The sequence below is a fragment of the Amblyomma americanum genome, unplaced genomic scaffold (genome assembly GCF_052857255.1).
Source record: "Amblyomma americanum isolate KBUSLIRL-KWMA unplaced genomic scaffold, ASM5285725v1 scaffold_127, whole genome shotgun sequence".
In the NCBI taxonomy this organism is placed as follows: domain Eukaryota; kingdom Metazoa; phylum Arthropoda; class Arachnida; order Ixodida; family Ixodidae; genus Amblyomma; species Amblyomma americanum.
In genome coordinates, this window is record NW_027526599.1 from 217,188 (window position 1) to 239,881 (window position 22,694).

Consider the following 22,694-nt stretch of genomic DNA (forward strand, 5'->3'; position numbering starts at 1 on the left):
TTACAAGTGTCTGTGTGATACGAGTCAAAACTTTTTCTCCTGTAACTGCGCGAAAAGCATGTATTCTTGCTTAAAACAACGAAACAACCTGTTTTAGACCGAAACGAGTTAAATCTGAACACATCGGTTTTACAAGTGTCTGTGTGATACGAGTCAAAACTTTTTCTCTTATAACTGCACGAAAAGCATGTATTCTTGCTTATAACAACGAAACAAGCTGTTTTAGACCGAAACGAGTTAAATCTGAACACATCGGTTTTACAAGTGTCTGTGTGATACGAGTCAAAACTTTTTCTCTTATACCCGAAGCGAGTTAAATCTGAACACATCGGTTTTACAAGTGTCCGTGTGATACGAGTCAAAACGTTTTCTCCTGTAACTGCGCGAAAAGCATGTATTCTTGCTTAAAACAACGAAACAGCCTGTTTTAGACCGAAACGAGTTAAATCTGAACACATCGGTTTTACAAGTGTCTGTGTGATACGAGTCAAAACTTTTTCTCCTGTAACTGCGCGAAAAGCATGTATTCTTGCTTAAAACAACGAAACAACCTGTTTTAGACCAAAACGAGTTAAATCTGAACACATCGGTTTTACTAGTGTCTGTGTGATACGACTCAAAACTTTTTTCTCCTATAACTGCGCGAAAAGCATGTATTCTTGCTTAACACAACGAAACAAGCTGTTTTAGACCGAAACGAGTTAAATCTGAACACATCGGTTTTACAAGTGTCTGTGTGATAGGAGTCAAAACTTTTTCTGTTATAAGTGCGCGGAAAGCATGTATTCGTGCTTAATACAACGAGACAAGCTGTTTTAGACCGAAACGAGTTAAATCTGAACACATCGGTTTTACTAGTGTCTGTGTGATACGACTCAAAACTTTTTTCTCCTATAACTGCGCGAAAAGCATGTATTCTTGCTTAGCACAACGAAACAAGCTGTTTTAGACCGAAACGAGTTAAATCTGAACACATCGGTTTTACAAGTGTCTGTGTGATACGAGTCAAAACGTTTTCTCCTGTAACTGCGCGAAAAGCATGTATTCTTGCTTAAAGGGAGACTGAGGCGGTTTTCAAATCTGCTAACCTACTAGGCTTTTGAAGTATACTCATTGTTGACCATGTCTGTGAAGTTATTTTTTCAATTGTTGCAAAAGCACCGGCGCAATCACAGATTGAAATCACGCCGTTCAAATCTCCCGCGTCCCTAGAGAGCGCAGGAGAGGGAAACAGCGGAGAGGAGAACCGCCTCCTTGTCGGCCCGTGTGACGTCATTATGAGGAGTCGGAGACTCTCCCTAGTCGCCGGACTGTGCTTTCAGTGCGCGTTGTTCCTCGTGTTGGCTGCGCTGTGGACGTACTCACAAAGTGTTCCAGCCAAGTTTTGAGCACCCGACCCCATGCAGGCGATCGAACATGAGGTACTGCTGTGCATTCGGGTGTACGAGCACCTACGGCCGCGACGATGTCGTCTTCCACACTTTCCCGAAAGATCAAAAGCTCGCAGCGCAGTGGGTCGTGGCTGTGAAGAGGAAGAATTTCAAGCCGACCAAAGCAAGCGTACTTTGCTCGAAGCACTTTCGTGACAGCGACTACGCGCAGAGCTTGTCCCTAATGCGATCGCTAGGGATTTCTGTCAGAGGGGCAAGGCTGAACCATGACGCGGTTCCTTCAGTATTTTCGCACAAAAAAAAGCATGTCGCCACCGCCAAGAAGTGCATTTGCTAAAAGAAGGAAACAAGAGGTGAGTGCTTCTACTTCCGATTTTAAATTCATTACTTCGCGGAAATTCAGGTCTCATTTTTGTGTGGAGCGTGGCATGAAGCGTTGACTGTGATTCGCCCACGTGGAGAGCGATCCCGCGATGGTAGGGCACAGCTGCATGCGCCGCGCGCGGCTGTACTGGCGAGTTTCCTTTTCTCGCGCAAGGGGATATGCTATAGAGACCCCTGTGCTAAACGTTAATTAATCAACGAAACACCGCTGGTGATTCTTCGCGTGCAGACGGGACAGGCAATTGAAGAAAGCCCACTGCTGTGCCTGACATGCTCGGGAAGCCCCTGCGGAGCAGTGGCACTGCCAGGTTGGCCAGGTCTTGGGGCGCGCTGAGCGAGGTTTGGTCCGACGCGTCGAAGCAAACAAATGTCGAAGCTGTTCACATGCGGCGTCGTGATTTCCCACCCGTTGCTGCTTCGCCTTGAATCATTAGCTACGCAATCTGAAACGGAAATACTCGACAGAGCCTGGGCGAGTTGAAGCTTGGCTTTGAAACACAGGTGCGCGGCGTCGGACTTATTATGGCAGCGGCGGGACGCAGAACGGACTAGAAGTTAATAGAGACATTTAGAATAGGGTGAAGCTGCCGATTAGGGTCACAGGGGAATAGCGAGGAGCCACAGCGCAGGCGCAGGACAATAGCACCACTCTGGTAACTGCCCTGCGAATGCGCACTGGCGACTCGCTATTCCCCTATGACCCTAACCGCTAGCTTCACACTTTTTTAAATCTGTCCAATTCCGATGTGGTTATGCAAATGCGATAAGTCGGCAGGCGTCATGCTATTCTTACGAGGTAAACATCCATTTCGATGATCACCTAACAGCCGAGAACGACATCACATACGCGGCTTTCTTGCTTTCATAGAAAAATTTTCAGTGAAGAGCAATTCAGTGGTCCAGTACACTTTTTATCCTTTCAGGTCCTTGCAGGACTGCTTGGAGAAGGATCAAGCGTGCAAACACTTGATCCAAAATTGGGCAGTTCCTCTGGTAACTCAACAGGTAATTACGCTACATTCAGTCTGAACATTTAGTTATGCATGGATCTCGTGTGCATCAAATCATGTCTCAGCCTCTGTTGCAGATGTCACAACAGAAGCTGCAGCAGATCTCTGTGCAATGCCACAAGAAAACTGTGCAATGCAACTAAGTATCCTCGCTCTTACTGGTAATGACCAATCTTGACCAAGCAGAGTAATACAAGGCATTACATGATAACCTGCTCATTATTTCAGATGCAGCACAGGATGTGCCGCCGGAGGTCAAACTGACAGAGTCTTGTGAGGGGGGAAGACACAAGTCTGTCCAAGCAACAGTGTGGCCATCAACACAAAGCAAAGCTGTACAGGCATGTGTGAAAAGAAGCACAGCATCACGCCACTCTCAGACAAAACCGCATACTGTATCTATTGGTATGTGCCTCCACAATCAGCATACATTTTCGATTCATGCATTTGTATAATATTGATGGGGAAGGGGGCAAAGCGCTATAGAGGTTTTCAATTGTACAAAAATTTCCGCATATTCTACATTGAATCCAGTGGTAACAACTACTAAATGCAGGTGCACATGTCGCATGACTTTTAGGCATTCAGGTTGGTAGTCCCATGATAGACGCAGCTACTCAAACGACCATGCCAATCCAGAGAGAGGCGATTGAAAATGAGAACACCACAGAAGACGAAGGTGGAGATGAGAACTACGATGATGAGGACTACAGCCCATGTGAAGAATTTGAAGAGAAGTATGTGATTTGTAAATAGTATGATAAACACCTGTTTACCCTTCTTTTACTCTGGTGCCATAAACATTCACTCCTAATTTTTTTCATGCGAGGTAGCGTGTTTAGGCCGTCCAGTGCAATTGAAAATTTGCCCATTCTCTTCCAGGCAGGGATGTGTTGGAAACTCCACAGATGACTCCGGCAACAAAATTTTTTTGGTACAGGAGAAGTACCTTTGGAAACTTTTCCAGCTGTGCACAGAATGCCTCGCTCCTCGGGCAGTCAGATTTGAGTGTGAAGGCACACTTCTAAAAGTCTATGGGGAGTGCGCATCGGGCCACTTGTTGTACTGGTGTAATCAGGACATCAAAAAACAGCAGCCGATGCTCAACGTGCAGCTTTGCGCAGCAGTTCTCTTCTCTGGAAGCAATCCAACAGCTACACTGAGAATGCTGGCTTCAATTGGTGTACCAGTTGTGAGCAACAGGACGTTTTTTACAATCCAGCGTTCATATCTGTGGCCTGCAATTGACAGGGTAAGGAGTCATGAAGAAGTTTCCAGCTTTTTTTGCATGATCAAGGTTCAATGCACACTGATTTTTTTTTTTCAGGTTTGGAAAGAAGAGCAGAAAAGTCTGCTCCAAGAGTTGCAAGGCCAACAGGTGAACCTTGCTGGAGATGGACGATCTGATTCGCCAGGATTTAGTGCCAAATATGGCACGTATACTCTGATGGACGTTGAACGCCACAAAGTCTTGCATTTTGAAGTCGTGCAGGTGCGTTTCCACTGTGCTACAGCAACATTCTGTAAATGTTTATAGCTCACTAATGCTGCCAAATGAACTAACGCAACACTTAAATATGGTGACTTCTTTCTACAGCACATGCATTGCCATGGGTTTATCCTTGAATCCCCATCAGCATAGCACTACCATTGTTAGAAATACAAAGATGTATTCTCGTAAAAATACTTAAACACCTGGGAAGGAGAGACCTCAACACATGCAGTCTTTTTTTTTAACTGATAGACACGCAGCGCATCAAACTCAATATCCTTTGCCATTATCATTCCACAGTCCAATGATGCTGGCGGCAGCTGTCGCATGGAGTTGGAAGGCCTGAAACAAGGCCTTGCTTTTCTGGAGAGTGCGAACATCAAAGTAGCAGTGCTGGTGACTGACCGTCATACACAGATCAAGTGCTTTCTCCGCAACAACAAAACTGCAATCACCCACGAGTTTGACGTGTGGCACATGGCAAAAGGTATCTAGCAGCTGCTTCGTCGAGCGAATCGGAAGGGATTTTACGTGCCGACACTTTGTGAGCATTTAGTTTTGGCTGTGTTTACCATACAAGAACTGCATTTTCATTTTCAATTTGCCCAGCAACTGAGGCGATGCATTGTTCTGTTCGCTCTTCAAAAGTAGTTCTTTGCTTCTTCAGTATTTTCATCATGCGTGCTCATGGTGCTTTTAAGCACTAATTGCTAACATGGTGCTGTGCTTAACATCCATCAGTGACCTTTTGTTGCATGATCTTTACGGTTGGACTTTTTATATATGTTACACGTTTACACGTTTTCACACGGTCCTGTGCAACTTTTTCAGGACCCAACTTGCTGCACTTCATTACAATGAGAACAGTGGACGTGGTCAGGCACGCACAAAGGATGGCACACTTCGATGGTGCGTGCGTTACCCAAAGGCAGCAGGTGGTGACCCAACAGCTTGTCCAGTAAAGGAGCCACCCACTCATGGTAAGCTTGCACCACCTAGTTTATTTGGTCATGAAGAAAGTGAATATTGCACAATCTACAAGATGAAATGCTCACACAGGCTACGTCAAATGCCTCCTCGACAAGGTTGTGGCCATGGCTGAGAGCACGCAGCCCCAGGAAAGGAAAACTGCCCCAGAATCTCGCCCACCACTCAGCAGCAGTTTTCCAAAGGTCCCAAAGGAGAAGCTGGTCGAGAAAAGAAAGTCAAGATTCAATAGGCAATGATCAGCCTCTCATGATCTGCAGAGAAAATGCTGGTAAGTAGTATGGGGGTTTACCACATGTCCCAAATCTGAACGTGGGTTGAGCAGCCAAAGCCCTTGATAGCCATTGTGACAGGTAAAAATGTACAGCAAAGGATGTGATGACATGCACTGTGTAGTTTAATTAGGGAGTACTAGTTACTAAAATGTTTAGTTTGTAAAAAAAATGAAAAACAGATATCACTAAACACAAGAAGGCAGAGTAGGCGAAATCATGCAGCCACTAAAAAGTACGTATACCACTTTGCACTATATGCTGGGGATTGCATAGATTACAAGGAAAAAGAATGCAACCTTGACAACCACTTTAAGGCCTCTATTCTTTCCTTCGTGGCATTTTTTTGCTCCCTTAGCTGTTTTTCTTTTATTGTTTTATTGCCGTTGTTCATTTAGATTCTGTTGCATTTTTTTTTGAAAAAGGGGGGTCTGTTCTTGCATTCTTTTCAACTCAGTATGGTTACTAACCCGCTTCTCTCCTACCTGTAGGTGACAGCCTCCATGGCTAGACAAGAGCTGTTTGAAGACTAAGCGCGCCACCTTCCCACCCTCCTCACTCCACTCCCCACCGTAACCCCAGTCCATCCTCCTTAGAGTGAAGGGCCTATATAACCCCTGCCAATGATGACCGCACTTGACCTGACAAAGACAAGTCCTCTTGTTGGAACGCTGGTCGCTGGACTGAGGCTCTCTCTTCACTTTATTTTTTTATGATTTCAATCTGCTGTACTTCATATCTGCCATTATGAAAGAGGAACCAATGCACTACTGCCACATATTTAGCAGCCATTGCTGTCTTCCAAAAAATATTAGTAGCGACAGACTGTGGTGAACACACCATAAACTATAAGACAGTATCTGCATGATCCTAAAAGCTTTATCCTTCTGCATTTCTCGACAATTTGTAGGTTAGCATAAATAGATTTGAAGTCCAACGGTCTCACCGAACGGTTTAACCGGACATTTGTTGACATGCTCACCATGTATATCAGTCCTGACCATTCCAACTGGGACCTTGTCCTTCCTTTCGTCACCTACGCATATAATACTGCCGTCCAGTCCACCACCAGACATTCTCCATTCTTCTTTTCTTTTATTACTATTTCAAATGGAGTGAAATTGTAATTTCATTCCCATGCTCCTCATTCTGTAGCATGGTCTCTACTGCCCACTTGATTCACATTCTTACTGGCGAGGTGTATGCTGACTTGCAGAAGCTTCGCAAATAAATTAGCATCTGTGTGTTTTTATCTCTGGTTTTGCCAACCATGAATGAAAATTTATTTCATGAATGTTCTAGGCATTTGCACAAACTCTGGAAGGAGGTACAAATAACTGCAAATTAGAGGAATGACTTGTGTGCTTAGCTATTTAGGCTTTATAATGTGTACTTACCTCAGCAAGTATAAGGGTGCTTGAATCCTGTATAACTGCCATCAGCAGAAAGATATTTTTTTCTTACAGCACTGAGCACGCAGCTCGGCAGGATTTCTCTCTTGTGCCTGCCCAGTCTTTTCCACACAAGGTAGACAAATTGTCGATATGCAGCATACCTCATCCTCCTAAAATAAAGAATGCATGTCAATAAAACTGACCCAGCTACCACATGTGCTCCTCACTTGTTCACAGAGCCCCTGTCGTTTCTTGATGCCCTGGATTCCTGCCGTGCCAGTGCAACTTCAAGGACTGCTTTGTTGAGGCATACGTCTTTGAATTTTTTTGTTGTTGTGATGCACCGCGCCCGCTTCTGCTTTCCAGTAATTTCGGGGACCTCTTGACAACATAGGCAGTCTTCTTTTTCAGTCATTACTGCGCAGTGTTTGCAGGAACACCTGAAGAGGAAGGTAAAACGCTTCGGTAATGCTTCAGTGCCAAGCCTGTAGGCAAGAAGTCTAAAATCGTACTATGCATTAGTAAAGTTTGCCGGTGGTTTTCAAAACTGAATGCACCGCTTGAAAGCACCTCGATGAATGCGACTTGCAGGCGAAGCGATTTAGTGAGAAACGAAGAACTTTTATACAGGCTATTTACAAATGGGTACAAGAGTCAGTATACGGCCACAACTGCCCGCGGCCGACTTAGGGAGTAGCTAGAGACAACCTGCCACGAGCGCAGCCCCCTTCGCCGGTCCACCCTCAAGATGTCCGCGCCCCTTTTCACGCGTAAAAATAAATTGCTAACTGCAGCTCGTCAGTTTGAACGAGTCGGAAAGCTCAAAACTGATGTCAACGTCTTTCCCTTATACCAGAATTCCTCCCCAGGCGGCTGCACCGTCCCTCGCCCAGGGGACGGGCCCAAGGTCGAGGCCGGCAGAGAGCCCCGCCGTCTGGGGTGGCGAGGGAAGCCGCAAGCGCGAACGGGGAGATAGACCTAAGTGCATGGAAGCTCAAACTGGTCCTCCCCTTCTAACGACGTGCAGCAAAGCAAAATAAAACAGGACGCGCAGCATAGGTCACTGCCCCGTCGCGGAGTGTTCGCAACAGATGTGCCAAAAAGATGCGCCAGCGCGCCGAAACCTACAGCATTACTCTGAAGATATGAAAAACAAACGTGCACATGCTGAATAATTTGCGTATACTGGAAGAATGCATGTTAAAAACGGACTGTCGCACGCCGATCAGGCTATCGTACAGCACGCGCAAATACTGCGGTAGCAGCCTGTTCCTTGAATTTATTTGTCGATAAATTGCATTTACAACCGGGATAATGTGTTCTGCCAGCGCGCTCAAACACTAACCGTGTTCTATACCTACACTACACCTGCGTATTCCTCGCGACCAAATGCAATAAAGAAATGCCGCACTGAGCCACTCGCGCTGTAGGGCCTCGTCAGCAGCAACGCCGCATCAATAAACAGCATCTATATGCGCGGGAACCGATTAGCAATCGAGATACTTACCAGTTCACATTTCCCACGCGTAAAAATGCCTCGTCGCTTTCGCTGGCGGCCAACGACGAACTGTCGCTCGACGGGGGCGCAGTAGAACTCCCTTGCGGGGATGCGTCAGGCTCAAAAAGGTAAGGAGAAGCACCGAGCTGAACTGTGGAATGAAAGCCTTCCATAAGGATAACCCCGATGTTCACGTGCGAGCCAAAAGTGTCTTGTAATCGCTTATACAACACCGCGAAGAGCTGCAATCGGCACGCAACGCAGCCTACGCAGCACTGCAGCCATATCGGCCGCTTCGCCGGTCCTCGAAGTGTCGTCACGTCTTCTTGGCCAATCAGAGGCGGCGGCGCGACCCGCGATGTGCCCCGAGGCGCCGGCTGCGTATTTCTGCTAAAAACGACAACTAGCGCTTGTTTTTACCAAATTTCAGTTCTCTATTCGAGTTCGCAGCATTAAAAACTGTAAGGTGCCGCCGCAAGCCCGATTTTTGCAAAAAGTGCTTCAGTCTCCCTTTAAAACAACGAAACAGCCTGTTTTAGACCGAAACGAGTTAAATCTGAACACATCGGTTTTACAAGTGTCTGTGTGATACGAGTCAAAACTTTTTCTCCTGTAACTGCGCGAAAAGCATGTATTCTTGCTTAAAACAACGAAACAACCTGTTTTAGACCAAAACGAGTTAAATCTGAACACATCGGTTTTACAAGTGTCTGTGTGATACGACTCAAAACTTTTTTCTCCTATAACTGCGCGAAAAGCATGTATTCTTGCTTAACACAACGAAACAAGCTGTTTTAGACCGAAACGAGTTAAATCTGAACACATCGGTTTTACAAGTGTCTGTGTGATACGAGTCAAAACGTTTTCTCCTGTAACTGCGCGAAAAGCATGTATTCTTGCTTAAAACAACGAAACAACCTGTTTTAGACCGAAACGAGTTAAATCTGAACACATCAGTTTTACTAGTGTCTGTGTGATACGAGTCAAAACTTTTTCTCCTATAACTGCGCGAAAAGCATGTATTCGTGCTTATTACAACGAAACAAGCTGTTTTAGACCGAAACGAGCTAAATCTGAAGACATCGGTTTTACAAGTGGCCATGTGATACGCGTCAAAACTTTTTCTCCGCTAACTGCGCGAAAAGCATGTATTCTTGCTTATACCAACGAAACAAGCTGTTTTAGACCGAAACGAGTTAAATCTGAACACATCGGTTTTACAAGTGTCTGTGTGATACGAGTCAAAACTTTTTCTCTTATAACTGCGCGAAAAGCATGTATTCGTGCTTAATACAACGAAACAAGATATTTTAGACCGAAACAAGCTAAATCTGAAGACATCGGTTTTACAAGTGTCCATGTGATACGCGTCAAAACTTTTTCTCCTGTAACAGCGCGAAAAGCATGTATTCTTGCTTATAACAACGAAACAAGCTGTTTTAGACCGAAACGAGTTAAATCTGAACACATCGGTTTTACAAGTGGCTGTGTGATACGTCAAAACTTTTTCTCTTATAACTGCGCGGAAAGCATGTATTCGTGCTTATTACAACGAGACAAGCTGTTTTAGACCGAAACGAGTTAAATCTGAACACATCGGTTTTACAAGTGTCTGTGTGATACGACTCAAAACTTTTTTCTCCTATAACTGCGCGAAAAGCATGTATTCTTGCTTAGCACAACGAAACAAGCTGTTTTAGACCGAAACGAGTTAAATCTGAACACATCGGTTTTACAAGTGTCTGTGTGATACGAGTCAAAACGTTTTCTCCTGTAACTGCGCGAAAAGCATCTATTCTTGCTTAAAACAACGAAACAGCCTGTTTTAGACCGAAACGAGTTAAATCTGAACACATCGGTTTTACAAGTGTCTGTGTGATACGAGTCAAAACTTTTTCTCTTATAACTGCGCGAAAAGCATGTATTCTTGCTTATAACAACGAAACAAGCTCTTTTAGACCGAAACGAGTTAAATCTGAACACATCGGATTTACAAGTGTCTGTGTGATACGAGTCAAAACTTTTTCTCCTGTAACTGCGCGAAAAGCATGTATTCTTGCTTAACACAACGAAACAAGCTGTTTTAGACCGAAACGAGTTAAATCTGAACACATCGGTTTTACAAGTGTCTGTGTGATACGAGTCAAAACTTTTTCTCCTGTAACTGCGCGAAAAGCATGTATTCTTGCTTAAAACAACGAAACAACCTGTTTTAGACCGAAACGAGTTAAATCTGAACACATCGGTTTTACAAGTGTCTGTGTGATACGAGTCAAAACTTTTTCTCTTATAACTGCGCGAAAAGCATGTATTCGTGCTTAATACAACGAAACAAGCTGTTTTAGACCGAAACGAGCTAAATCTGAAGACATCGGTTTTACAAGTGTCTGTGTGATACGAGTCAAATCTTTTTCTCCTGTAACTGCGCGAAAAGCATGTATTCTTGCTTAAAACAACGAAACAACGTGTTTTAGACCAAAACGAGGTAAATCTGAACACATCGGTTTTACAAGTGTCTGTGGGATACGTCAAAACTTTTTTCTCTTATAACTGCGCGAAAAGTATGTATTCTTGCTTAACACAACGAAACAAGCTATTTTAAACCGAAACAAGCTAAATCTGAAGTCATCGGTTTTACAAGTGTCCATGTGATACGCGTCAAAACTTTTTCTCCTGTAACTGCGAGAAAAGCATGTATTCTTGCTTAACACAACGAAACAAGCTGTTTTAGACCGAAACGAGTTAAATCTGAACACATCGGTTTTACAAGTGTCTGTGTGATACGAGTCAAAACTTTTTCTCCTGTAACTGCGCGAAAAGCATGTATTCTTGCTTAAAACAACGAAACAACCTGTTTTAGACCGAAACGAGGTAAATCTGAACACATCGGTTTTACAAGTGTCTGTGTGATAGCAGTCAAAACTTTCTCTCTTATAACTGCGCGAAAAGCATGTATTCGAGCTTAATACAACGAAACAAGCTGTTTTAGACCGAAACGAGCTAAATCTGAAGACATCGGTTTTACAAGTGGCCATGTGATACGCGTCAAAACTTTTTCTCCTGTAACTGTGCGAAAAGCATGTATTCTTGCTTAAAACAACGAAACAAGCTGTTTAGGACCGAAACGAGTTAAATCTGAACACATCGGTTTTACAAGTGTCTGTGTGATACGAGTCAAAACTTTTTCTCCTGTAACTGCGCGAAAAGCATGTATTCGTGCTTAATAAAACGAAACAAGCTGTTTTAGATCGAAACGAGTTAAATCTGAACACATCGGTTTTACAAGTGTCTGTGTGATACGTCGAAACTTTTTCTCTTATAACTGCGCGGAAAGCATGTATTCGTGCTTAATACAACGAGACAAGCTGTTTTAGACCGAAACGAGTTAAATCTGAACACATCGGTTTTACAAGTGTCTGTGTGATACGACTCAAAACTTTTTTCTCCTATAACTGCGCGAAAAGCATGTATTCTTGCTTAACACAACGAAACAAGCTGTTTTAGACCGAAACGAGTTAAATCTGAACACATCGGTTTTACAAGTGTCTGTGTGATACGAGTCAAAACTTTTTCTCTTATAACTGCGCGGAAAGCATGTATTCGTGCTTAATACATTGAAACAAGTTGTTTTAGACCGAAACGAGTTAAATCTGAACACATCGGTTTTACAAGTGTCTGTGTGATACGACTCAAAACTTTTTTCTCCTATAACTGCGCGAAAAGCATGTATTCTTGCTTAGCACAACGAAACAAGCTGTTTTAGACCGAAACGAGTTAAATCTGAACACATCGGTTTTACAAGTGTCTGTGTGATACGAGTCAAAACGTTTTCTCCTGTAACTGCGCGAAAAGCATGTATTCTTGCTTAAAACAACGAAACAGCCTGTTTTAGACCGAAACGAGTTAAATCTGAACACATCGGTTTTACAAGTGTCTGTGTGATACGAGTCAAAACTTTTTCTCCTGTAACTGCGCGAAAAGCATGTATTCTTGCTTAAAACAACGAAACAACCTGTTTTAGACCAAAACGAGTTAAATCTGAACACATCGGTTTTACAAGTGTCTGTGTGATACGACTCAAAACTTTTTTCTCCTATAACTGCGCGAAAAGCATGTATACTTGCTTAACACAACGAAACAAGCTGTTTTAGACCGAAACGAGCTAAATCTGAACACATCGGTTTTACAAGTGTCTTTGTGATACGAGTCAAAACGTTTTCTCCTGTAACTGCGCGAAAAGCATGTATTCTTGCATAAAAACACGAAACAACCTGTTTTAGACCGAAACGAGTTAAATCTGAACACATCGGTTTTACTAGTGTCTGTGTGATACGAGTCAAGACTTTTTCTCTTATAACTGCGCGAAAAGCATGTATTCGTGCTTAATACAACGAGACAAGCTGTTTTAGACCGAAACGAGTTAAATCTGAACACATCGGTTTTACAAGTGTCTGTGTGATACGACTCAAACCTTTTTTCTCCTATAACTCCGCGAAAAGCATGTATTCTTGCTTAACACAACGAAACAAGCTCTTTTAGAACGAAGCGAGCTAGATCTGAAGACATCGGTTTTACAAGTGTCCGTGTGATACGCTTCAAAACGTTTTCTCCTGTAACTGCGCGAAAAGCATGTATTCTTGCTTAAAACAACGAAACAAGCTGTTTTAGACCGAAACGAGTTAAATCTGAACACATCGGTTTTACAAGTGTCTGTGTGATACGAGTCAAAACTTTTTTCTCCTATAACTGCGCGAAAAGCATGTATTCTTGCTTAGCACAACGAAACAAGCTGTTTTAGACCGAAACGAGTTAAATCTGAACACATCGGATTTACAAGTGTCTGTGTGATACGAGTCAAAACTTTTTCTCCTGTAACTGCGAGAAAAGCATGTATTCTTGCTTAACACAACGAAACAAGCTGTTTTAGACCGAAACGAGTTAAATCTGAACACATCGGTTTTACAAGTGTCTGTGTGATACGAGTCAAAACTTTTTCTCCTGTAACTGCGCGAAAAGCATGTATTCTTGCTTAAAACAACGAAACAACCTGTTTTAGACCGAAACGAGTTAAATCTGAACACATCGGTTTTACAAGTGTCTGTGTGATAGCAGTCAAAACTTTCTCTCTTATAACTGCGCGAAAAGCATGTATTCGAGCTTAATACAACGAAACAAGCTGTTTTAGACCGAAACGAGCTAAATCTGAAGACATCGGTTTTACAAGTGGCCATGTGATACGCGTCAAAACTTTTTCTCCTGTAACTGTGCGAAAAGCATGTATTCTTGCTTAAAACAACGAAACAAGCTGTTTAGGACCGAAACGAGTTAAATCTGAACACATCGGTTTTACAAGTGTCTGTGTGATACGAGTCAAAACTTTTTCTCCTGTAACTGCGCGAAAAGCATGTATTCGTGCTTAATAAAACGAAACAAGCTGTTTTAGATCGAAACGAGTTAAATCTGAACACATCGGTTTTACAAGTGTCTGTGTGATACGTCGAAACTTTTTCTCTTATAACTGCGCGGAAAGCATGTATTCGTGCTTAATACAACGAGACAAGCTGTTTTAGACCGAAACGAGTTAAATCTGAACACATCGGTTTTACAAGTGTCTGTGTGATACGACTCAAAACTTTTTTCTCCTATAACTGCGCGAAAAGCATGTATTCTTGCTTAACACAACGAAACAAGCTGTTTTAGACCGAAACGAGTTAAATCTGAACACATCGGTTTTACAAGTGTCTGTGTGATACGAGTCAAAACTTTTTCTCTTATAACTGCGCGGAAAGCATGTATTCGTGCTTAATACATTGAAACAAGTTGTTTTAGACCGAAACGAGTTAAATCTGAACACATCGGTTTTACAAGTGTCTGTGTGATACGACTCAAAACTTTTTTCTCCTATAACTGCGCGAAAAGCATGTATTCTTGCTTAGCACAACGAAACAAGCTGTTTTAGACCGAAACGAGTTAAATCTGAACACATCGGTTTTACAAGTGTCTGTGTGATACGAGTCAAAACGTTTTCTCCTGTAACTGCGCGAAAAGCATGTATTCTTGCTTAAAACAACGAAACAGCCTGTTTTAGACCGAAACGAGTTAAATCTGAACACATCGGTTTTACAAGTGTCTGTGTGATACGAGTCAAAACTTTTTCTCCTGTAACTGCGCGAAAAGCATGTATTCTTGCTTAAAACAACGAAACAACCTGTTTTAGACCAAAACGAGTTAAATCTGAACACATCGGTTTTACAAGTGTCTGTGTGATACGACTCAAAACTTTTTTCTCCTATAACTGCGCGAAAAGCATGTATACTTGCTTAACACAACGAAACAAGCTGTTTTAGACCGAAACGAGTTAAATCTGAACACATCGGTTTTACAAGTGTCTGTGTGATACGAGTCAAAACGTTTTCTCCTGTAACTGCGCGAAAAGCATGTATTCTTGCATAAAAACACGAAACAACCTGTTTTAGACCGAAACGAGTTAAATCTGAACACATCGGTTTTACTAGTGTCTGTGTGATACGAGTCAAGACTTTTTCTCTTATAACTGCGCGAAAAGCATGTATTCGTGCTTAATACAACGAGACAAGCTGTTTTAGACCGAAACGAGTTAAATCTGAACACATCGGTTTTACAAGTGTCTGTGTGATACGACTCAAACCTTTTTTCTCCTATAACTCCGCGAAAAGCATGTATTCTTGCTTAACACAACGAAACAAGCTCTTTTAGAACGAAGCGAGCTAGATCTGAAGACATCGGTTTTACAAGTGTCCGTGTGATACGCTTCAAAACGTTTTCTCCTGTAACTGCGCGAAAAGCATGTATTCTTGCTTAAAACAACGAAACAAGCTGTTTTAGACCAAAACGAGTTAAATCTGAACACATCGGTTTTACAAGTGTCTGTGTGATACGACTCAAAACTTTTTTCTCCTATAACTGCGCGAAAAGCATGTATTCTTGCTTAGCACAACGAAACAAGCTGTTTTAGACCGAAACGAGTTAAATCTGAACACATCGGTTTTACAAGTGTCTGTGTGATACGAGTCAAAACGTTTTCTCCTGTAACTGCGCGAAAAGCATCTATTCTTGCTTAAAACAACGAAACAGCCTGTTTTAGACCGAAACGAGTTAAATCTGAACACATCGGTTTTACAAGTGTCTGTGTGATACGAGTCAAAACTTTTTCTCTTATAACTGCGCGAAAAGCATGTATTCTTGCTTAAAACAACGAAACAACCTGTTTTAGACCAAAACGAGTTAAATCTGAACACATTGGTTTTACAAGTGTCTGTGTGATACGACTCAAAACTTTTTTCTCCTATAACTGCGCGAAAAGCATGTATTCTTGCTTAACACAACGAAACAAGCTGTTTTAGACCGAAACGAGTTAAATCTGAACACATCGGTTTTACAAGTGTCTGTGTGATACGAGTCAAAACGTTTTCTCCTGTAACTGCGCGAAAAGCATGTATTCTTGCTTAAAACAACGAAACAACCTGTTTTGGACCGAAACGAGTTAAATCTGAACACCGGTTTTACTAGTGTCTGTGTGATACGAGTCAAAACTTTTTCTCTTATAACTGCGCGAAAAGCATGTATTCGTGCTTAATACAACGAAACAAGCTGTTTTAGACCGAAACGAGTTAAATCTGAACACATCGGTTTTACAAGTGTCTGTGTGATACGAGTCAAAACTTTTTCTCCTGTAACTGTGCGAAAAGCATGTATTCTTGCTTAAAACAACGAAACAAGCTGTTTTAGACCGAAACGAGTTAAATCTGAACACATCGGTTTTACAAGTGTCTGTGTGAAACGTCGAAACTTTTTCTCTTATAACTGCGCGGAAAGCATGTATTCGTGCTTAATACAACGAGACAAGCTGTTTTAGACCGAAACGAGTTAAATCTGAACACATCGGTTTTACAAGTGTCTGTGTGATACGACTCAAACCTTTTTTCTCCTATAACTGCGCGAAAAGCATGTATTCTTGCTTAACACAACGAAACAAGCTCTTTTAGAACGAAGCGAGCTAGATCTGAAGACATCGGTTTTACAAGTGTCCGTGTGATACGCTTCAAAACTTTTTCTCCTGTAACTGCGCGAAAAGCATGTATTCTTGCTTAAAACAACGAAACAAGCTGTTTTAGACCAAAACGAGTTAAATCTGAACACATCGGTTTTACAAGTGTCTGTGTGATAAGAGTCAAAACTTTTTCTCCTGTAACTGCGCGAAAAGCATGTATTCTTGCTTAAAACAACGAAACAACGTGTTTTAGACCAAAACGAGGTGAATCTGAACACATCGGTTTTACAAGTGTCTGTGGGATACGTCAAAACTTTTTTCTCTTATAACTGCGCGAAAAGCATGTATTCTTGCTTAACACAACGAAACAAGCTATTTTAGACCGAAACAAGCTAAATCTGAAGACATCGGTTTTACAAGTGTCCATGTGATACGCGTCAACACTTTTTCTCCTGTAACAGCGCGAAAAGCATGTATTCTTGCTTATAACAACGAAACAAGCTGTTTTAGACCGAAACGAGTTAAATCTGAACACATCGGTTTCACAAGTGTCTGTGTGATACGAGTCAAAACTTTTTCTCCTGTGACTGCGCGAAAAGCATGTATTCTTGCTTAAAACAACGAAACAAGCTGTTTTAGACCGAAACGAGTTAAATATGAACACATCGGATTTACAAGTGTCTGTGTGATACGAGTCAAAACTTTTTCTCCTGAAACTGCGCGAAAAGCATGTATTCTTGCTTAACACAACGAAACAAGCTGTTTTAGACCGAAACGAGTTAAATCTGAACACATCGGTTTTACAAGTGTCTGTGTGATACGAGTCAAAACTTTTTCTCTTATAACTGCGCGAAAAGCATGTATTCGTGCTTAATACAACGAAACAAGCTGTTTTAGACCGTAACGAGCTAAATCTGAAGACATCGGTTTTACAAGTGGCCATGTGATACGCGTCAAAACTTTTTCTCCTGTAACTGTGCGAAAAGCATGTATTCTTGCTTAAAACAACGAAACAAGCTGTTTTAGACCGAAACGAGATAAATCTGAACACATCGGTTTTACAAGTGGCTGTGTGATACGTCAAAACTTTTTCTCTTATAACTGCGCGGAAAGCATGTATTCGTGCTTAATACAACGAGACAAGCTGTTTTAGACCGAAACGAGTTATATCTGAACACATCGGTTTTACAAGTGTCTGTGTGATACGACTCAAAACTTTTTTCTCCTATAACTGCGCGAAAAGCATGTATTCTTGCTTAGCACAACGAAACAAGCTGTTTTAGACCGAAACGAGTTAAATCTGAACACATCGGTTTTACAAGTGTCTGTGTGATACGAGTCAAAACTTTTTCTCCTGTAACTGCGCGAAAAGCATGTATTCGTGCTTAATACAACGAAACAAGCTGTTTTAGACCGAAACGAGCTAAATCTGAAGACATCGGTTTTACAAGTGTCCATGTGATACGCGTCAAAACTTTTTCTCCTGTAACTGCGCGAAAAGCATGTATTCTTGCTTATAACAATGAAACAAGCTGTTTTAGACCGAAACGAGTTAAATCTGAACACATCGGATTTACAAGTGTCTGTGTGATACGTCAAAACTTTTTCTCCTGTAACTGCGCGAAAAGCATGTATTCTTGCTTAACACAACGAAACAAGCTGTTTTAGACCGAAACGAGTAAAATCTGAACACATCGGTTTTACAAGTGTCTGTGTGATACGAGTCAAAACTTTTTCTCCTGTAACTGCGCGAAAAGCATGTATTCTTGCTTAAAACAACGAAACAACCTGTTTTAGACCGAAACGAGTTAAATCTGAACACATCGGTTTTACAAGTGTCTGTGTGATACGAGTCAAAACTTTTTCTCTTATAACTGCGCGAAAAGCATGTATTCGTGCTTAATACCACGAAAAAAGCTGTTTTAGACCGAAACGAGCTAAATCTGAAGACATCGGTTTTACAAGTGGCCATGTGATACGCGTCAAAACTTTTTCTCCGCTAACTGCGCGAAAAGCTCGTATTCTTGCTTATAACAACGAAACAAGCTGTTTTAGACCGAAACAAGTTAAATCTGAACACATCGGTTTTACAAGTGTCTGTGTGATACGAGTCAAAACTTTTTCTCCTGTAACTGCGCGAAAAGCATGTATTCTTGCTTAAAACAACGAAACAACATGTTTTAGACCGAAACGAGATAAATCTGAACACATCGGTTTTACAAGTGTCTGTGTGATACGAGTCAAAACTTTTTCTCTTATAACTGCGCGAAAATCATGTATTCGTGCTTAATACAACGAAACAAGCTGTTTTAGACCGAAACGAGCTAAATCTGAAGACATCGGTTTTACAAGTGGCCATGTGATACGCGTCAAAACTTTTTCTCCTGTAACTGTGCGAAAAGCATGTATTCTTGCTTAAAACAACGAAACAAGCTGTTTTAGACCGAAACGAGTTAAATCTGAACACATCGGTTTTACAAGTGTCTGTGTGATACGAGTCAAAACTTTTTCTTCTGTAACTGCGCGAAAAGCATGTATTCGTGCTTAATAAAACGAAACAAGCTGTTTTAGATCGAAACGAGTTAAATCTGAACACATCGGTTTTACAAGTGTCTGTGTGATACATCGAAACTTTTTCTCTTATAAACTGCGCGGAAAGCATGTATTCGTGCTTAATACAACGAGACAAGCTGTTTTAGACCGAAACGAGTTGAATCTGAACACATCGGTTTTACAAGTGTCTGTGTGATACGACTCAAAACTTTTTTCTCCTATAACTGCGCGAAAAGCATGTATTCTTGCTTAACACAACGAAACCAGCTGTTTTAGACCGAAGCGAGTTAAATCTGAACACATCGGTTTTACAAGTGTCTGTGTGATACGAGTCAAAACTTTTTCTCTTATAACTGCGCGGAAAGCATGTATTCGTGCTTAATACAACGAGACAAGCTGTTTTAGACCGAAACGAGTTATATCTGAACACATCGGTTTTACAAGTGTCTGTGTGATACGACTCAAAACTTTTTTCTCCTATAACTGCGCGAAAAGCATGTATTCTTGCTTAGCACAACGAAACAAGCTGTTTTAGACCGAAACGAGTTAAACCTGAACACATCGGTTTTACAAGTGTCTGTGTGATACGAGTCAAAACTTTTTCTCCTGTAACTGCGCGAGAAGCATGTATTCGTGCTTAATACAACGAAACAAGCTGTTTTAGACCGAAACGAGCTAAATCTGAAGACATCGGTTTTACAAGTGTCCATGTGATACGCGTCAAAACTTTTTCTCCTGTAACTGCGCGAAAAGCATGTATTCTTGCTTATAACAACGAAACAAGCTGTTTTAGACCGAAACGAGTAAAATCTGAACACATCGGTTTTACAAGTGTCTGTGTGATACGAGTCAAAACTTTTTCTCCTGTAACTGCGCGAAAAGCATGTATTCTTGCTTAAAACAACGAAACAACCTGTTTTAGACCGAAACGAGTTAAATCTGAACACATCGGTTTTACAAGTGTCTGTGTGATACGAGTCAAAACTTTTTCTCTTATAACTGCGCGAAAAGCATGTATTCGTGCTTAATACCACGAAAAAAGCTGTTTTAGACCGAAACGAGCTAAATCTGAAGACATCGGTTTTACAAGTGGCCATGTGATACGCGTCAAAACTTTTTCTCCGCTAACTGCGCGAAAAGCTCGTATTCTTGCTTATAACAACGAAACAAGCTGTTTTAGACCGAAACGAGTTAAATCTGAACACATCGGTTTTACAAGTGTCTGTGTGATACGAGTCAAAACTTTTTCTCTTATAACTGCGCGAAAAGCATGTATTCGTGCTTAATACAACGAAACAAGCTATTTTAGACCGAAACAAGCTAAATCTGAAGACATCGGTTTTACAAGTGTCCATGTGATACGCGTCAAAACTTTTTCTCCTGTAACAGCGCGAAAAGCATGTATTCTTGCTTATAACAACGAAACAAGCTGTTTTAGACCGAAACGAGTTAAATCTGAACACATCGGTTTTACAAGTGGCTGTGTGATACGTCAAAACTTTTTCTCTTATAACTGCGCGGAAAGCATGTATTCGTGCTTAATACAACGAGACAAGCTGTTTTAGACCGAAACGAGTTATATCTGAACACATCGGTTTTACAAGTGTCTGTGTGATACGACTCGAAACTTTTTTCTCCTATAACTGCGCGAAAAGCATGTATTCTTGCTTAGCACAACGAAACAAGCTGTTTTAGACCGAAACGAGTTAAATCTGAACACATCGGTTTTACAAGTGTCTGTGTGATACGAGTCAAAACGTTTTCTCCTGTAACTGCGCGAAAAGCATGTATTCTTGCTTAAAACAACGAAACAGCCTGTTTTAGACCGAAACGAGTTAAATCTGAACACATCGGTTTTACAAGTGTCTGTGTGATACGAGTCAAAACTTTTTCTCCTGTAACTGCGCGAAAAGCATGTATTCTTGCTTAAAACAACGAAACAACCTGTTTTAGACCAAAACGAGTTAAATATGAACACATCGGATTTACAAGTGTCTGTGTGATACGAGTCAAAACTTTTTCTCCTGTAACTGCGAGAAAAGCATGTATTCTTGCTTAACACAACGAAACAAGCTGTTTTAGACCGAAACGAGTTAAATCTGAACACATCGGTTTTACTAGTGTCTGTGTGATACGAGTCAAAATGTTTTCTCTTATAACTGCGCGAAAAGCATGTATTCGTGCTTAATACAACGAAACAAGCTGTTTTAGACCGAAACGAGCTAAATCTGAAGACATCGGTTTTACAAGTGTCCATGTGATACGCGTCAAAACTTTTTCTCCTGTAACTGCGCGAAAAGCATGTATTCTTGCTTATAACAATGAAACAAGCTGTTTTAGACCGAAACGAGTTAAATCTGAACACATCGGATTTACAAGTGTCGGTGTGATACGAGTCAAAACTTTTTCTCCTGTAACTGCGCGAAAAGCATGTATTCTTGCTTAACACAACGAAACAAGTTGTTTTAGACCGAAACGAGTAAAATCTGAACACATCGGTTTTACAAGTGTCTGTGTGATACGAGTCAAAACTTTTTCTCCTGTAACTGCGCGAAAAGCATGTATTCTTGCTTAAAACAACGAAACAACCTGTTTTAGACCGAAACGAGTTAAATCTGAACACATCGGTTTTACAAGTGTCTGTGTGATACGAGTCAAAACTTTTTCTCCTGTAACTGCGCGAAAAGCATGTATTCTTGCTTAAAACAACGAAACAACCTGTTTTAGACCGAAACGAGTTAAATCTGAACACATCGGTTTTACAAGTGTCTGTGTGATACGAGTCAAAACTTTTTCTCTTAAAACTGCGCGAAAAGCATGTATTCGTGCTTAATACCACGAAAAAAGCTGTTTTAGACCGAAACGAGCTAAATCTGAAGACATCGGTTTTACAAGTAGCCATGTGATACGCGTCAAAACTTTTTCTCCGCTAACTGCGCGAAAAGCATGTATTCTTGCTTATAACAACGAAACAAGCTGTTTTAGACCGAAACGAGTTAAATCTGAACACATCGGTTTTACAAGTGTCTGTGTGATACGAGTCAAAACTTTTTCTCTTATAACTGCGCGAAAAGCATGTATTCGTGCTTAATACAACGAAACAAGCTATTTTAGACCGAAACAAGCTAAATCTGAAGACATCGGTTTTACAAGTGTCCATGTGATACGCGTCAAAACTTTTTCTCCTGTAACAGCGCGAAAAGCATGTATTCTTGCTTATAACAACGAAACAAGCTGTTTTAGACCGAAACGAGCTAAATCTGAAGACATCGGTTTTACAAGTGTCCATGTGATACGCGTCAAAACTTTTTCTCCTGTAACTGCGCGAAAAGCATGTATTCTTGCTTAAAACAACGAAACAAGCTGTTTTAGACCAAAACGAGTTAAATCTGAACACATCGCTTTTACAAGTGTCTGTGTGATACGAGTCAAAACGTTTTCTCCTGTAACTGCGCGAAAAGCATTTATTCTTGCTTAAAACAACGAAACAACGTGTTTTAGACCAAAACGAGGTAAATCTGAACACATCGGTTTTACAAGTGTCTGTGGGATACGTCAAAACTTTTTTCTCTTATAACTGCGCGAAAAGCATGTATTCTTGCTTAACACAACGAAACAAGCTATTTTAGACCGAAACAAGCTAAATCTGAAGACATCGGTTTTACAAGTGTCCATGTGATACGC

General features: G+C 41.4%; 2 protein-coding genes across 2 annotated transcripts; one reads left to right on the plus strand and one right to left on the minus strand.

Moving 5' to 3' along the window:
* The first annotated feature begins 2,488 nt into the window (after positions 1-2,488).
* Positions 2,489-6,219, plus strand: LOC144112434 (uncharacterized). The gene is made up of 10 exons (XM_077645275.1): positions 2,489-2,780; positions 2,863-2,946; positions 3,014-3,190; positions 3,366-3,522; positions 3,668-4,037; positions 4,113-4,277; positions 4,578-4,750; positions 5,109-5,257; positions 5,337-5,535; positions 6,028-6,219. Exons 2-9 carry the CDS (start codon positions 2,898-2,900, stop codon positions 5,501-5,503), a joined length of 1,407 nt encoding a protein of 468 aa, XP_077501401.1. The 5' UTR covers positions 2,489-2,780; positions 2,863-2,897; the 3' UTR covers positions 5,504-5,535; positions 6,028-6,219.
* On the minus strand, positions 5,327-8,560 carry LOC144112436 (P2X purinoceptor 7-like). The gene is made up of 4 exons (XM_077645277.1): positions 8,438-8,560; positions 7,158-7,370; positions 6,934-7,100; positions 5,327-5,464 (listed from the first exon to the last, which is right to left on the minus strand). Exons 2-3 carry the CDS (start codon positions 7,343-7,345, stop codon positions 6,935-6,937), a joined length of 354 nt encoding a protein of 117 aa, XP_077501403.1. The 5' UTR covers positions 7,346-7,370; positions 8,438-8,560; the 3' UTR covers positions 5,327-5,464; position 6,934.
* Between the last annotated feature and the right edge of the window lie 14,134 nt (positions 8,561-22,694).

What these genes read in the sequence shown, in the direction of transcription:
- LOC144112436 (XM_077645277.1), bottom strand. Translation starts at nt 7,345, where the DNA reads ATGACTGAAAAAGAAGACTGCCTATGTTGTCAAGAGGTCCCCGAAATT. An exon ending in GACAGGGGCTCTGTGAACAA is followed by an intron (nt 7,101 to 7,157) that starts GTGAGGAGCACA and finishes TCTTTATTTTAG; the next exon opens with GAGGATGAGGTATGCTGCAT.
- LOC144112434 (XM_077645275.1), top strand. Translation starts at nt 2,898, where the DNA reads ATGCCACAAGAAAACTGTGCAATGCAACTAAGTATCCTCGCTCTTACT. An exon ending in AAGTATCCTCGCTCTTACTG is followed by an intron (nt 2,947 to 3,013) that starts GTAATGACCAAT and finishes TCATTATTTCAG; the next exon opens with ATGCAGCACAGGATGTGCCG. An exon ending in TGCATTTTGAAGTCGTGCAG is followed by an intron (nt 4,278 to 4,577) that starts GTGCGTTTCCAC and finishes ATCATTCCACAG; the next exon opens with TCCAATGATGCTGGCGGCAG.